This window comes from Papilio machaon, chromosome 3 (assembly GCF_912999745.1).
Source record: "Papilio machaon chromosome 3, ilPapMach1.1, whole genome shotgun sequence".
NCBI classification, from domain to species: domain Eukaryota; kingdom Metazoa; phylum Arthropoda; class Insecta; order Lepidoptera; family Papilionidae; genus Papilio; species Papilio machaon.
The window spans coordinates 9,764,347-9,779,175 of record NC_059988.1 but is presented as its reverse complement, the minus strand read 5'-3'; the positions used below and the strand labels follow the sequence as shown (position 1 = coordinate 9,779,175).

The window sequence follows — 14,829 nt, the reverse complement described above, 5'->3', positions numbered from 1 at the left end:
TATGGTTTAATATTATTCCCAGAATTCGAGCCTTAATTAATAATGTGGCAACCCTATCCGATCACAATTATCAGGTATCGTCAGCGGTCCCTTTTCATGGTTACGGTTTGCAAAATCACTCGGTTAAAAATTGTTACCAAGCTCCTGTGATCCGAGCAATTGGCAGAAACGAAACGCTTTTGAAACCAGATACAGTGCCGTAAATTTATTTATATTTTTATAGCAACACGAAACTATGGTTACGGCTTGAAATATTTGAACGATACATATTACTTTAGTATATACTCAACAAACTATAGACTCTAATACGCACACAGATGCAACATAAATATGAAGTTAATAGCTAAGTTAATCAAGCCTTAAAGTAAGAGTCGCTATATACTGTTTGCTTGAAATAATCATAATCTGTAAAGATAGCGTCATAAGGTATTAGAGAAGCAGTTTACGTATGCCATAGACGGACAGGAGCTCACAAACATCGGAGCGTTAAAAAACAGCCAGTTTAAGCCGTTTATACCATCCTAAGTCCTATAACACAACCAACAAAAGACATTATCTTTAAAATCCTGACATAATTCTCTACTGACCTGCGGCGTAAACTCTACAAACCTTATTAGAGTTCCCGTAAAGAATTCATTATGTTTGCGCACGGTCGTGCCCTTGCGACTAGGACCCTTGATGACATCTAGACTATTTTATAAGACTTCCAATTATAATAACAATTCTAGCGCGGTCATTGAACCAGACAGAAATAACTCGGAAGGAACTGTCTTAAGGAATTGTTCCTATTGCATTTTTAATAACTACAGTCTACGTTGTATTTGCTAAGAATTAAAGAAGTTTAAATTGCAACAAAAGAAACGAATCTTATGACATCAGAGATTTCTTTTTTTAGTATAGTAATTTTTATTTGCTTTGTTTCAATTTATATTTTGTAATTTTTATGAATTATTTTGTTAATTTGTGAACAGTTTTGATTAATTTCAGTTCAGTGAAAAATCTGAAAAATGTATCGCCGTGATTGTACTATAGAACGAAACTTTTTAATAGCTTATTTATTTAAAACTAGCTTTTATCCGCGACTCCGTCCGCGCGGAATAAAAAATAGAAAACGGGGTAAAAATTATCCTATGTCCGTTTCCTGGTTCTAAGCTACCTGCCCACCAATTTTCAGTAAAATCGATTCAGCCGTTCTTGAGTTATAAATAGTGTAACTAACAGGACTTTCTTTTATATATATAGATAGATTACATAGCTTTTTATAGTATATAAGATTTATTAGTTTCATGGTAATGTTGCGCGTAGATTACATTAAACATTTTCTATGCATCAAATTAAATACTATCTCAAGGGATATTGTGTACCTAAAATCTGGTAAAACATTGTATAAAATCGATTTTAGGAACACATATTAATCTCACCATTTAATATAGTAACGCCGTGATAATCAGGATAAAATTATAGCGTGTGTTTGAGGCCTAATTTTAGTCCCTTTCCCCTTCACATCCTATTCTTATAAGGAAAGGGGAAGTGGATTTGATGGGGAGTAGGGAACACATAGGTAGGGGAAATATTCCCTTTCTGTGTTCCCCTCCTCCGTCGATTTAAGGTAGGCAACGCATCTATAATTGCAGGTATCTATGGACAGCGGTTTGCAAATGGCCGCTTGCTCGTTTTTCACTTTATGATATAAAAAAAAGAAAAAACACAAGTAGATACATACGACACATATATCTATTTTTCTGACATATATTGTTGTAACTACAAATAAGTTGTCATTGACAAAGACCTCAGCGAATACGGCATTGTAATATATCCGAAGACAAGGTTATTTGCTAGTTCTTATCCACTTATGACAAGCTTACCTCATTAGTTTAATACCAATATTAAGAAATAACTCTACAAATGAAATTTTACTGAATAGTCAATTAATTTGAATTACGTTTAAAATCTAGCTAATCTTTATTTGATATAATTTCGGCTTCGGCCTTTTTTAGAACTCTGAAACATGTTTGACATGAAGATTAGTTTAAAGTTTTCTGAAACCGAACGAATGGCTCTTGTAAAATAAACTTTATTTTAGTTTCCTACTTCATTTAGGACACTTCATTACGTATTTTAGTAAAATACTTATATACTGTAAAGAAATAATTGCTTATATCTTTTTCTAATTGTGTAAGTTTAAAAGGATTATGAACTTTCATTTTATTAATTTTTCTTTATCGTTTATTTGTCTTGACGTCGATATTTACATTGTCGATTATTTTATTGTCCGTCTGTTTATAATTACGTACATTTAAATTATTGTTTTGGCGTCGTTTCCAAACACAGCGTCTCGTCCGACGTCTTGAGAACAAACAAACATACTGATGTTTGTACGAGCACAATATCTGGTGTTTTTTAAAGTCGCGCCCTAGTTCGGGACTCTTTATGATGTTTACTGAGGGATGTTATGCGAAAGACTGTTTCGTTGTTATAAAATTATTTGCAGACTGTACTTGTGCGCGAAATTTTTTATTCCTAACATTATTTGATTTCATATGTATTGGTACATATTAACTGAAGTTTTGTAGATGAATAACATTAGTGGAGTAAGGCCCTTCGTACACAAGGAAATGTTAATATTCGAAACCCGGCGATCTCAGTCGCTAAGCAACTCACGCAATTAAATTTCATAGAGGTTCGTATACAGCGCGTCGCCAACATTTCTATCTGTCATCACCAAAAAGAATAAATCAAATCATATTTGACAAGATCATTGTGAGAAAAATTGCAGCAATTGTCAAGATAGCTGAGCTAAACAGTTGACATATTCGGTATGTCTGTAGTAACTGAATAGAATTTGAGTCGACGATTCATCCATACAATATTAGTTTCATCGAGTTTGCCTCGTATATAAAGAACTTAAATCTTATACTTATGTAGTTCCTAAATAGTAAAACTTAATTACTTTATACTTATTGAAATCAATCCTTATAGCATTTACCGCCAAAGGTGCATTCCGCTACGCCGCTTTAATCAGTACATTAGTTGAACATATTCGTGTGCCTAATGGCTGCGTATTTATATTTACGTTGAGTAAATCTCGAGTGCTGCGATGTACTGACTTTCTGTGACTGCTGCTGCAGCGAGCATAACACAATATGCGTGCATTTCTCAACCGCGCTAATATTACACGCCATGCACGCTTTAATACATGATCCAGTACTGGTACAAGACGACTCGATCGGTAAGTTTGTAATCTCAACCAATACAGTAGTGTCGATAAAAAATATCCATTCACTTGTGGAATCTACATAACAGATTTTCGTCTTCCAAATTTATCTATGACGTGTAATTTTTGTCGTCGCTTCCTGAATCATAGCCAGTCTATCTATCTTCTCTAACGGTTCATTTTCACATAAGCCGGAATCGTACGTAAAGTTCGATCCGTCCGGCGATGACGCTCTCATGTATTCCCATAAGTTTGTCTCACTCTGAAGCGATTGCAGAGCATTGTTCGTACGATTCCAGCGTATGTCTAAACTAAATGAACCTTTAGTTAGACCTGCTACTACCGTTAAACTCATAACAATTCTGAAAATTCGATATATTATAACAATAATTTGCGTTATAGTAATGATTAACTAAACTCAGATATGTTAAATTAATTATTAAGCCCTTAGTAAGCAATATGAGGCGAGTGAACTCGCTCGATTACTAACCCGCATGTAAACATGTCAGTTCCGGGAGTCGCGGCCGTTCGCTCCAATTTCCCTAATCGGCCGAATGCACTCATATCTCTTCTTTATTGCGCCCGCGTCTTTAGCCCAAGTCACTTTAAATGTTAACAACGAGGAAGCAAAACATAATGCATCAAATACATTTCCTTTACGGTTCAATATAAATATAAAAATGCATTAATACAAATACAGATACGGTCAGTCTTAAATATGAATGGGGATTAAAAGGAATTTTTCAGAATTAAATAATGTATTTTTTCACTTTTAATTTATATCACAACTCTATGGCATTTTTTTTTTACTAAGAAAACTTAATTTCGATATTTGATTAAGTAGATTCAATAAAAATGTAACATAATATAAAACAGCGCGAATCTTTCCCGCGCAATACTGAATAGTGTTTTTTTTTTATAACATAAAGTGGCAAACGAACAAGCGGACACATGAATACACTGAAATAGTGAAGCGACCGTTGCCCATAGACAACTGCAGATACGTTGCCTACTACTATCCACTTCCACTTCCCTACCTTATAAGAAAAGGGTGAGAAGGTAAAGAAGACTAAAATTCAATAAAACGCCTCAATATTTTTTTATATTAATAAATATTACATATTAACAGTATGTAGTAGTAGTATCGCTTATGTAAAAAAAATATAGCATAAAAATATTTCGTAACCGTCAACTTCATTCCCTTAAGACATTTTTATATAACCAATATTTCGATCGAAGTACTATTAAAAAGAGTTTCGACAATTTTGAATAATGCCGTGTGCAGCCAGACATAAATTATAAAGCTGTGTGCATACTGTGCGACATAAATCTTGTGGTTAATCTGGGAGGACGCGCCCATGACAGATGGGGGAGATTGCGTTCACGCCTTTATATCGGTTACGGCTTCAATACCGTGACACATTTTTATTTCGCCATTTCATTTGTGAAACAATTTTCAATTAAGACATAAATCTAGAATAGTATGTTTTAAACGAGTTCATTATTATTAACTAACTGTCACCTGCGACTCTGTCCGCGAGGAATAAACAAAAAAATCGTAGTAAGTAGCCTATGTGTTCTTCCAGACTATGCTGTACATCTGTGCCAAATTTCATCAAGATCCGTTGAGCCGTTCCGGAGATACCTTAAAACAAAAATCCATCCATCCATCCAAACATTCGCATTTATAATATTAGTAAGATTACAATTGGCTATGTAATAGTTAATGTAAAATATCTTCTAATACTGTGGGTCTAACACGAATATTTGTGACAATAATCGTATCGTCATCGAAAAAACTTGTATTAAAACTTGAACTATCGGGCGTAAAATATATCAAAAATCTCATACTAATTTTGACTTCATTGAAGGTGATGTAACTAAGGCGTTTGTTACAAATATTCGTAATAGACCCACTTATATATGAAATAATATTCTCTCTATAAAGGTTTCTTTGTATAATTGTTTGAATCTCTTTGACGTTATACTGAAAATCGTACTAATATAACATTTTTTTCTTTCGCGTTGTTTTCTGGTTTTTAATTTTATCGTCGCAGCTGGTATTTGTAGGTCATTATAATTATTATTAAATCATATCTCATTCCGTGTGACGAATTTCCTCTCAATACATACACGTAACCCTGAAAAAGTCACGAGTCCCGCTGAAAAACGACTCGTTTAGCCGCTCACATGTCACGCAAAGTGTAAGCGAATGGCGGATTGTGTCAAGTCAAAGTATGTCCTCTTTATATTTCTTATTTAATTTAATTCGCTTTGAGAAACCAGAGATAACCATGATATTTTAGTATAGTAAAAACTCAGTGTTATATGTTTAATCTGTAGAATATTAATGATCAAAAACGCTAGTAACTTGTAACATATAGTTATCGTGTGCGAGCGTCCTGTGCCAAGTGAGTCACACCTCGGGTCGTCGTGTAGTGCGTGCATTATAGTGCGTATCGAGGCGCAATATTAACCGACAATTACAAGCACGTGCGACGATATTGCCCCGCCGCCCCGTTGCCCCGTTGCCCCGCCGCCCCATTACCGAAATAAACACAACCAATATCCGAACAAACTAAATTGCGCTTTCGACGAAATTGTTTCGTTACGATAACTAAGCAGTTAACGATTGTAATGAATGATTTGGAAATTGAGAAATATTAATAAAGAATTTAACAGTGACTTCAAATATTGTGACATTCGAATAAACGAAACAAAATTTTTGTTTAATTTGCTAAAACTTGCCAGTTCGATAAAACGCTGAATCTCTGGTTTGCTTTACTCTTATATCGAAGATTAGCAACTTTTCAATACTCTTTAATTCAGTAAAAGGTGTGTGTTTTTATTTCCTTTTATTTAAATAAAAATAGCTAAAGTTAACGCACGTCAATGTCTTCGTTGCGGTAACATTTATCTTCACAGCCGAGCGGCGCTCGCTCAGATGTAAACACTACTTGAACACACTTCGTATCGCAACACTCTAAGATAGACATTCAAGTGTGTCGTATGTATAATAACTACACGATCTTATTTTTATTTTACACTATAATCAACAGCAGCATATCTCTTTTCAAACAAGAACTGACTTCAAGACTACAAATAAAGTGGAAGAAATTAATATAGCAATTAAGCATAAACAAATTAATTTGTTTTATCATAAGTGTTGCCAGCTTATTGTAATATTAGAGTGTAAATACATGTTTGTTGTTTATCAGCCAAGTGTATGTTTATTTTTAAAGGTTTTGTATTCGGGCGGCGATGAAACATCTAAGGCCAACTACACACTTGATGTCTAACTAACAAGACAAAAGGTCAACTGCCTCAGCGCTTGTTAGTCACGGCAGATTATGCGCGAACCTCAAACTCTAATACTAATCAGTTTACATTATAATTATGCCGTTTTATAATAGATTTTGTATTAAAAACTAGTAAATTTTGTCACTAAATAAAAATATGGTTGAACAAACTTTGTATAAAAGTATAACTTGGAAACATTCTAGAATTCTCTCCAATTTTCAACTTACATTTCCAATATATTACAAAGTTTTCTTTTCTATGCGGTTTTCCCACATTTTCCATAGCATGGATTAGTAAACAACTAACGCCATCTAGCGGCAGACTAAAGACTTAAGTTTAATTGAGATATCGTTTGCAAAACTTGTACGGCCAGCAAAAACATTGGCGTCCTAAATAAATAGTAGTATTGAAACGCACGCGATGAAAACTCCGATAATACTTCATATCCATAAAGCGCTGTTTTATGGCATCGTCTAGCCGAACGAATTTATTGGCGTAGCGTCAACAGATGCGTTTGCAGCTCTGCCGCCTTTAAAATGGGTCTATTTTGCAACGTGTACGCTCGTACGCGGTCTCAGGTCGAAGCAGCCGCTACGCCAAAATATCTGCTTTTGATTTAGAACGTTTTATTTAGAGTAACTCATATCATGAATCACTTAGAGATTTGTTTTATTTATTTGTGTGTATGCATTATGATGTTATATATCAATAAAAATACAAAATATTTATAAATACAACTTAATTCGTCAACTTGGAAAGATTTCAGAGTTGACTAATTATTCTATAACATACTTCCCGAAACATTTTATCTTAATAGGAACAGTAATTTATCTAAAAACTGTGAATTTGCTACATGTTTATTTAAGGCGTTATCCATTTTATTAATTTAATTTAAATAAAAAAATAGTGTTAACCTTATGGAACTCTGAAAGATTTTTCTTTAAATGTTACACCAAAAAATAAAGGTATGAAACTGTCTTACTGTATATTGTTGTTACAGGCGATGCTGTTCTACGCGCCGCGTTGGCTGTGGAAGTCCTGGGAGGGGGGCAAGATACGCGCCCTTATGATGGACCTCGACGTCGGGGTCTGCACAGAGATAGAGAAGAAGACAAAGAAGAAACTGATCCTGGACTACCTGTGGGAGAACCTGAGGTACCACAACTGGTGGGCCTACAGGTACTACCTCTGCGAGTCGCTCGCCCTTATCAATGTTATAGGTAAGAACAAATTTTTTTTACAGATTAAATGGTTGTAAACAATTAAGCAGCCAGTACCTAAATTCTATAAAATAATCAAGTGAAAACTACTTACAGACCGAATCTTAAAATGTAGCAAATCATTTTCTTCTGCCCAAACCATTTCCACTTCTCTTTCTCATCCTTTCCTTATTAGTAAAATAGGTAGATTATTGTAATGCGGTTCAAAAACCTATTTTAGAAATATAATAGAAGTATTGTTCAATAAGGGAAGGGATAGTTTTAATGTTCTATGTTATGATTTACAACTTACGGCCAGTAGGTACCAGTAGGTACTTGTGATTCAAGCCCGCTCGCACCACAGATGGCTACTGATATAAGTTTGGCAAAAAATCGGGCCACGAAATTGACTTTTCGGTATTCATTTTGCCGCTTATTTTTCACATAATTATGTTCCTATATAATCGAAATTTAAGGTAAATATCTTTTTGACACAATCTACTTGTGTGCATTTTCACTGCCAAGAGCATTTTACATAGTATACTGTTCAAAAGCATTATCATCCTTAGAAAAAAAATTAAAATTGGTGCGTTCATTAAAACGTATTCGTAGTCCGGAATTATTTAATAGACTATGTGCCAAGTATTGACGTTCTTGAGTGTAGTAGTAGTATTAAACATTCTGCCAAAGAGGTGGCATACTGGCCACTAAGAACCTTTGCCTTTTGAATTATGAAAAAAGATAGAGGTGAAAAGAGAATCGCGCGGGAAATCGAAGAATTATGTTAACAACGAGATGTAGAAATAAATAGACTTCAATTACATAATACTGTTAATATGTAAATAGTTTTAGTATAAGTGTTTTAACAACGGAGTAAAGCATTTTAGCTGCCATACTGCTGTTATAAATTTATACAGACGTATCACTTATTTCGTAGCCCTCCTAAGAATGACATCGACAGCTTTCGTCAGCAAACAGTGGCCTTATTTTTATTAATACATCAAAAATAAAAATAACTACCGGAAGTAAACGGAAAGGTTTATTGAAAAAACCAACGACGTGCACTGACACTTTTATATTATGAAACCCATTTTAATAAATCGTTTTGAACCGAATGCGATAATTCAGTTTGGATTTTCGAAGCTATAAAAGGAATTCAAATTTAAAAACATTAATCTTACTATTGTATTGGTATGATACAATACATAAATCTGTGAAACTCTTTATCATATCATGTAATAAATGAATTTGAATTTGAATCATTCTGTATATATACAGCAAAAGACCAACTTCATAAAAGATAAATGAGTGAAGAATTTGCGAATGAACCTATCTTCGATATCGTAGTTCTAGTATTGTGTTGTTGAACCTCGCTATAATGCAAATGTTCAAAGGTTAAGCAGTATAAATTTCTCACATCAAATTTAAACTAATTAGTGTTTGTTTAGACGGTGTTGGAGTCAATGAAACCTCAAAATGCTTTTAATATCATTTACTATAGCCATAAAGTTTTTCCCGAAGTGATCCCTAACAGACAGTTACACTATTCCAGTTAGTTTATAATCTGTTGTTATGTAGGGCAAATGTTCCTGATGAACCGGTTCTTCGACGGCGAGTTCATGACGTTCGGGCTGAAGGTGATTGCGTACATGGAGTCCGACCAGGAGGACCGAGTCGACCCCATGATATATGTCTTCCCCAGGTAACCCACACACACCCACTTACACTTATATATGTAACTCAAGTTTATATTACCGTTAAACTCCACTACATTGATATTTTTTATGCTAGCTTTTTCCCCCAACTTCTTCCGCGTGAAATTGTCACTAAGTGTTAATGTAGATTTCTATAGAAATATAATTTTTTGAAATCGCTCCAGTAGTTTTTGAGTTTATTAGTTACTTAAAAATACAAATCTTTACTCTTTAAAACATTAGTATAGACAAAGATTGTCATCCCTTTTATATTCTTTGACAAAACAAAGACAACAATATTGTGTACATGTTAACTAGTTTGATGGTAGTAAGTAAATAGAGTTACGAGTGAATGTATTCATTCGTTGAGGGATATTGCGAGTTCTTTTTAAGGTTATTAGTTTTTACAATCCATTATTTGGATTGTAAATGTGGTTGCTGTAAGAGCCCGCATCGCTCGCCGCCGCTCTGTTTGCGGTCGCCCATAATCATCTCTATCAGCCTGATTATATTAATTTTATTTAAAGTACTTAGTATATTACTGTATTTAAAAATAACAAACTCATATATTGTTAATGTTTCAGAATGGTGAAATGCACGTTGTTCAACAAGTTCGGTTCATCGGGCGAGGTGGAGCGGCACGACGCGCTCTGCATTCTGCCGCTGAATGTCGTCAACGAGAAGATCTACGTCTTCCTCTGGTTCTGGTTCGTCATCCTAGGCGTCCTCACCTTCATCACGCTGGTGTACCGGCTAGTGATCATCTTCTCGCCGCGCATGCGCGTCTACATGATGCGCATGCGCTTCCGGCTCGTGCGGCGCGACAACGTCGACACAATCGTGCGCCGCAGCAAGATGGGCGATTGGTACCTGCTTTATATACTCGGCGAGAACCTCGACTCGGTCATCTTCAGGGACATCATGCACGAGTTCGCCAACAAGCTGAACCACAACTACCAGCACCACATTCACGGAGTCCCGGACGCGTGACCTCCGATCCCAGGGTGGGTGTTCCACACCTGACTGACGTCTCTGCAGCGCCACCTGGAGCCGCCCGTGTGAGGCGCGCCCGGCCCGGCTGACCGCGCTCGCTCTGGACTATGTATTTGTGGTGTGAATCGAAGGTATCAAAGACTCTCTCATCTGTTCGTTGCAATCGTAAAAGTGCAATTGGAAATACGCAATAATAGAATGTACTTAAAGTATAAGAACGTGATCTCAGGAGGAATCTTACCGCAGGCCTTGTGAAGTCGACAGACGCGATCCCGTTAGGATAACTAGTGTTCATCTTTTAGACGTATTTTACTGATAGTTTCGCTGCTCGTAGTAACTGTTTGTGGAGACGCTTTATTTCTATCTATTCTAGCTGGTAATCGGAGATAAGCACACGGATAGCACACAACTTATCATTTACACGAATGATCACCCGCCATGGATTTGATAGACCAAAAGAAATTAAAGCAATAATTAATTAAAGATCGTTTGTATAGGATTAATGGGAGTAAACATTAAATTGGATTTAAATCTATTTGCCAAATGACGTCTTCCTATGTGGATATATGTGACGTTGTTACCTTTTGCGGGTCAAAAGACATTTATACGTTAAATTTAAAGAATATTGAAATGAGCGACTAATGTTTTCTAACTTGCATTTTAATCTGCATTTTTTTGAGATTATTTCACTGCATCTGTCATTAAATTATGAGGTGTTATTTTTTACTTATTTGAATATTTAGCTGCTCACTTTAATGTACTTAAATCGACTGCTGTAATGTTATATAATCTATGCTTACTATTCAAACGTCGACTGGCTTTTAAGTGTTCATTTTGTCATTTTGCTTTTTATACTTAATCGGATTTTTGATATGTTTTCCATAATTTATGACCATAATTATGCCTAAAAACTCCCAAATCAATATATTTATAAAATGTAAAGTATGTTTTCGAATTCCTGTAACTAATTTGAAGGTGTATTATATTTGGGAAGATTTAGTTGTGCGTAATTTGTTAGCACGTGTTGAAGACGACGACGCGAGGTTGACAAAGACGTGTTGTGTTTGTTGTAGACGATATGAAAAGGTGGTTTGCCTCTAACTATATAAACGGTACTAGCTAAGTACAATATTGTTCACTTTAAGTTCTCGTTGTAACTTAGAACATCTGGTGTTATTAAATTTATATGGATCGTTTAGGTGTCAATTTTAGTATTGTAAGTAATTTAGATAATTATCCAAAAGATTAGTTCCAAAACAGTTATCTTTCAGATTTTTTTTTTATTTTGCAGACATATTGTTAAATAGTCTTTTTAGATGTTAGTTCTTTTTCTACTTGTTTAAATAATACAAATAAAATTTGTTTGGACACCTAAAACCCACAGAGGGTTAAAGTTACAACAGTAAAGCGGAAACTTTCCGCTTCTAAGCATTTACAAATCATTAAATTAACGATGTTTTTTTTTCTTATAACGTACATGTATTCATTAAAATAAGAATTGTTAATGTGGCTGGAAAGTTTTCGCTAGATCGTATTTAAACATCTATAATGTCTTACCAAAGAAAAATGTATAAAACAGTCAATAATAGAGTGAAATATTCAGTATTGTTATGGTAAGTAAAAACGCCAAATACCCTGCCAAATATAAATAACTCTAGTGAGGGCAATGTTATATAAAACAAGAAATTTATCGTGAAAAGTATCGAATAAATAATGGAAATTAATTATGCATTTCATTTTACTTTAAATTTTAAGACGTGTTATAAAAAGTTAGAACGTGAGATGTTAATAAACAACGCTGCATTTGAAGCCAAGTAACTTTATATTTACATTGAAACATGCGAACGTTTCAAATATATTGTACCGATAATATAGAATTTTATATTTCGTCTCTGACTCATCTGTCGTAAAAGAAAAAAAATAGGACACAGCACGCTGCAATCTCATTCCATTTAGTAGATGAAATAAATAAATTTAACTGAGTTGAAGATTTTTAATACGTTCATATTGATTTATGATAAAACATTCGCCAAAATAATTACACCAACAAATCAATCGCCGCTAAATTTAATAGAAGTTAACATTATTTTGAATCACAGATTACAAATATATAATAAGCTGTTTTTAATCTGTGTATAGTTTTTTTAGTGTCGCGTAATCAAAGACTTGAGAATATAAAGACCGGACATTACGAACTTGTGCCACGCCAAGACGTATTGGTATGTTATAAAACATTTGCCAAAATTGTAATAAACTCCCTCTATTGTTAAATAAAGTTATAAATAAAATAAAAGCATTAAAATAAAATACATATATCATACAAGCGAAATATAGGAATGTCAATTATATCCAAGTATATCAGATAAATATTATCTCATCATCTAGACCGTTTCCTTAAGTTTATAATTTTAAGTATTTATAATATTAAGTAATTTTTTGGAAACGTTTTTTTACACTAACAGAAAGCTATTGTTGATACGATTTAAACTATTCGAAGGAAAGCACATGTAATGTCCTATCTGTACAAATTATATTTGTATCTTTTGGCAGTACGTCTTGTGACCGAATTAATTTTCTTGTAAAAAAAAAAGACATAATTAAAAATCTTTTATTGGCGCTCGCGTCCTGTTTGAATTATGGCGCCAATTTCTGACAAGCGCGCGGATGTTAGTAATCAACTGTCGAGTGAATGAATTTGTTTCTATTAAAAATATTACTGTTATAATAAGTTCTAGATTTAAATTTTACAATCAGAAATATATTTTCTTTCCTGAAATAGTTACCTAATCGTTAACCGAGATTCAGATTTTTATTTTTATTTATTATACAAAAATTTAGGAAAACAATATTACGAAAACTAACAACCTTAAAAAACTTGCAGTGTTTCAAATACCTGTTATCTTAAACATACGTCAACCCTTTTATACCGTGACTAGCGCCCGGGCCCGAATTCTGACAATTCACGGTTTTTAAACATTATTATGCGTAGACTTGCGAAATGAGACCTTTACCAATAAATAATGAAGTAATTATACCGAAAGCATTGTAGTGATACATATTTATGGTGAAAGATATCACCATGGTGACGTCAATATCATTCAGCGGCGGTCAAAAGGTTAAAACGCGTGTTTAATTAAACAGTATTTTTGGAGTAATATCAACAAAGTTTAAAGACTTGTATTGTGTTTTGTGATTGTATTGTTAGAAGTTATTATATCAAATAAATTATATTTACGACATAAATAATATTTTTGAAAAATGAAGAACTATTGCTAATCTTCACGTAGTACTTTTTAAAAGATATGAATTTGCATATTTTTTATCTCTACAAATTAGACGTGTTGTGGTATTTGTGATACAAACCTCTTGTTTTTGATGACACGGCATTTTGATAATCGTAGTACCTGATACTTGAGTTGGCACATCTGGCAAAACAGCACGCTTATTCCCAGAGTGCCAACTCAAACACTAAGGACTGTATTTTCTGACGTGATTTGTCAATAAAACAACGGAATAAAATCAAACGATATATTTAATTTTAACTTAATAGCTAAAGGAAAACACAAAAATATCATTTAATATAGAATATTGTACGAGCAATTGATAAATAACTCTCTCAAATAAATACATTTAAATATAAAATACACTAATCTTATTTCTTTGAATTGGGAAATTTATTGCTAACTGTTATTGGCGGCTCTATTTGAATGTGTTTATCATCCGAAATTAAAAAAACTCATTTTTTTTTTATTTACAAATAAAAGCGGAGTACAAATCATTGTACTTTATTAAATAAGGCTTTTTGTTAAAAAATATTTTGTAACATTAATGTAATGCACCAACAAATGTCCTGTGGGACGCTATCTCTAGGAATAATCGTGATATAACAGGTTAGTGTGACAAAACACATAAAAGATCAAATTAAAAAAACTTTTTTACACATAAAAAAATTTAAAAAAAAAAAAAACAATTTTTTTTCTCAATTTGATTCTTAATTTGTAATTTTTTCTAAATTTTTCATTTATTAGTAATAAACTCCTTGTCGAGAATAACGCAAAAACATTTTTTAAATCAGTCGTCAGTGGAGTTTTTTTTAATAGTTGTCATTTTACAGTTTCATTTATTGAACAAAAAGTACCATGAATTAGTAGCCATTTTTACGCTTGACTTTAAAAATTTGTATACCAATAAAATTGAACTTACCTCTTGGATCAAATATTATGCCATAATTTTTATATGCACGATTTTAAAGTGTCAATTATTAACTGAGTGTTTAAATAAAACAAAAAAAAACTACATAATCAATATATATTAAATTATAATATAAATAAACATTTAGAAAAAAAATTACGTCATTTACAAACCAGTAAAAAATTAAAACTAAATAAGGGAATTCCGAAGTATACATATGTCAATTTTACCACACAAC

The 14,829-nt window shown here is 33.3% G+C and overlaps 1 protein-coding gene across 6 annotated transcripts in view; it reads left to right on the top strand.

Annotated features, from left to right (window-relative positions):
- The window catches only part of LOC106711635 (innexin shaking-B), a 99,192-nt gene extending 88,002 nt beyond the window's left edge, over window positions 1–11,190 (top strand). For 3 of the 6 annotated variants that reach the window (XM_014503998.2, XM_014504000.2, XM_014503999.2), the window contains exons 3-5: window positions 7,515–7,734; window positions 9,292–9,415; window positions 9,992–11,186. In XM_014503998.2, coding sequence (XP_014359484.1) covers window positions 7,515–7,734; window positions 9,292–9,415; window positions 9,992–10,397 — 750 coding nt within the window. In that variant the 3' untranslated portion in view covers window positions 10,398–11,186. Of the gene's footprint in view, window positions 1–7,514; window positions 7,735–9,291; window positions 9,416–9,991 lie in introns of all 6 variants that reach the window. The other 3 variants (XM_045686454.1, XM_045686455.1, XM_014503997.2) reach the window with 2 other exon arrangements.
- The last annotated feature ends 3,639 nt before the right edge of the window (window positions 11,191–14,829 follow it).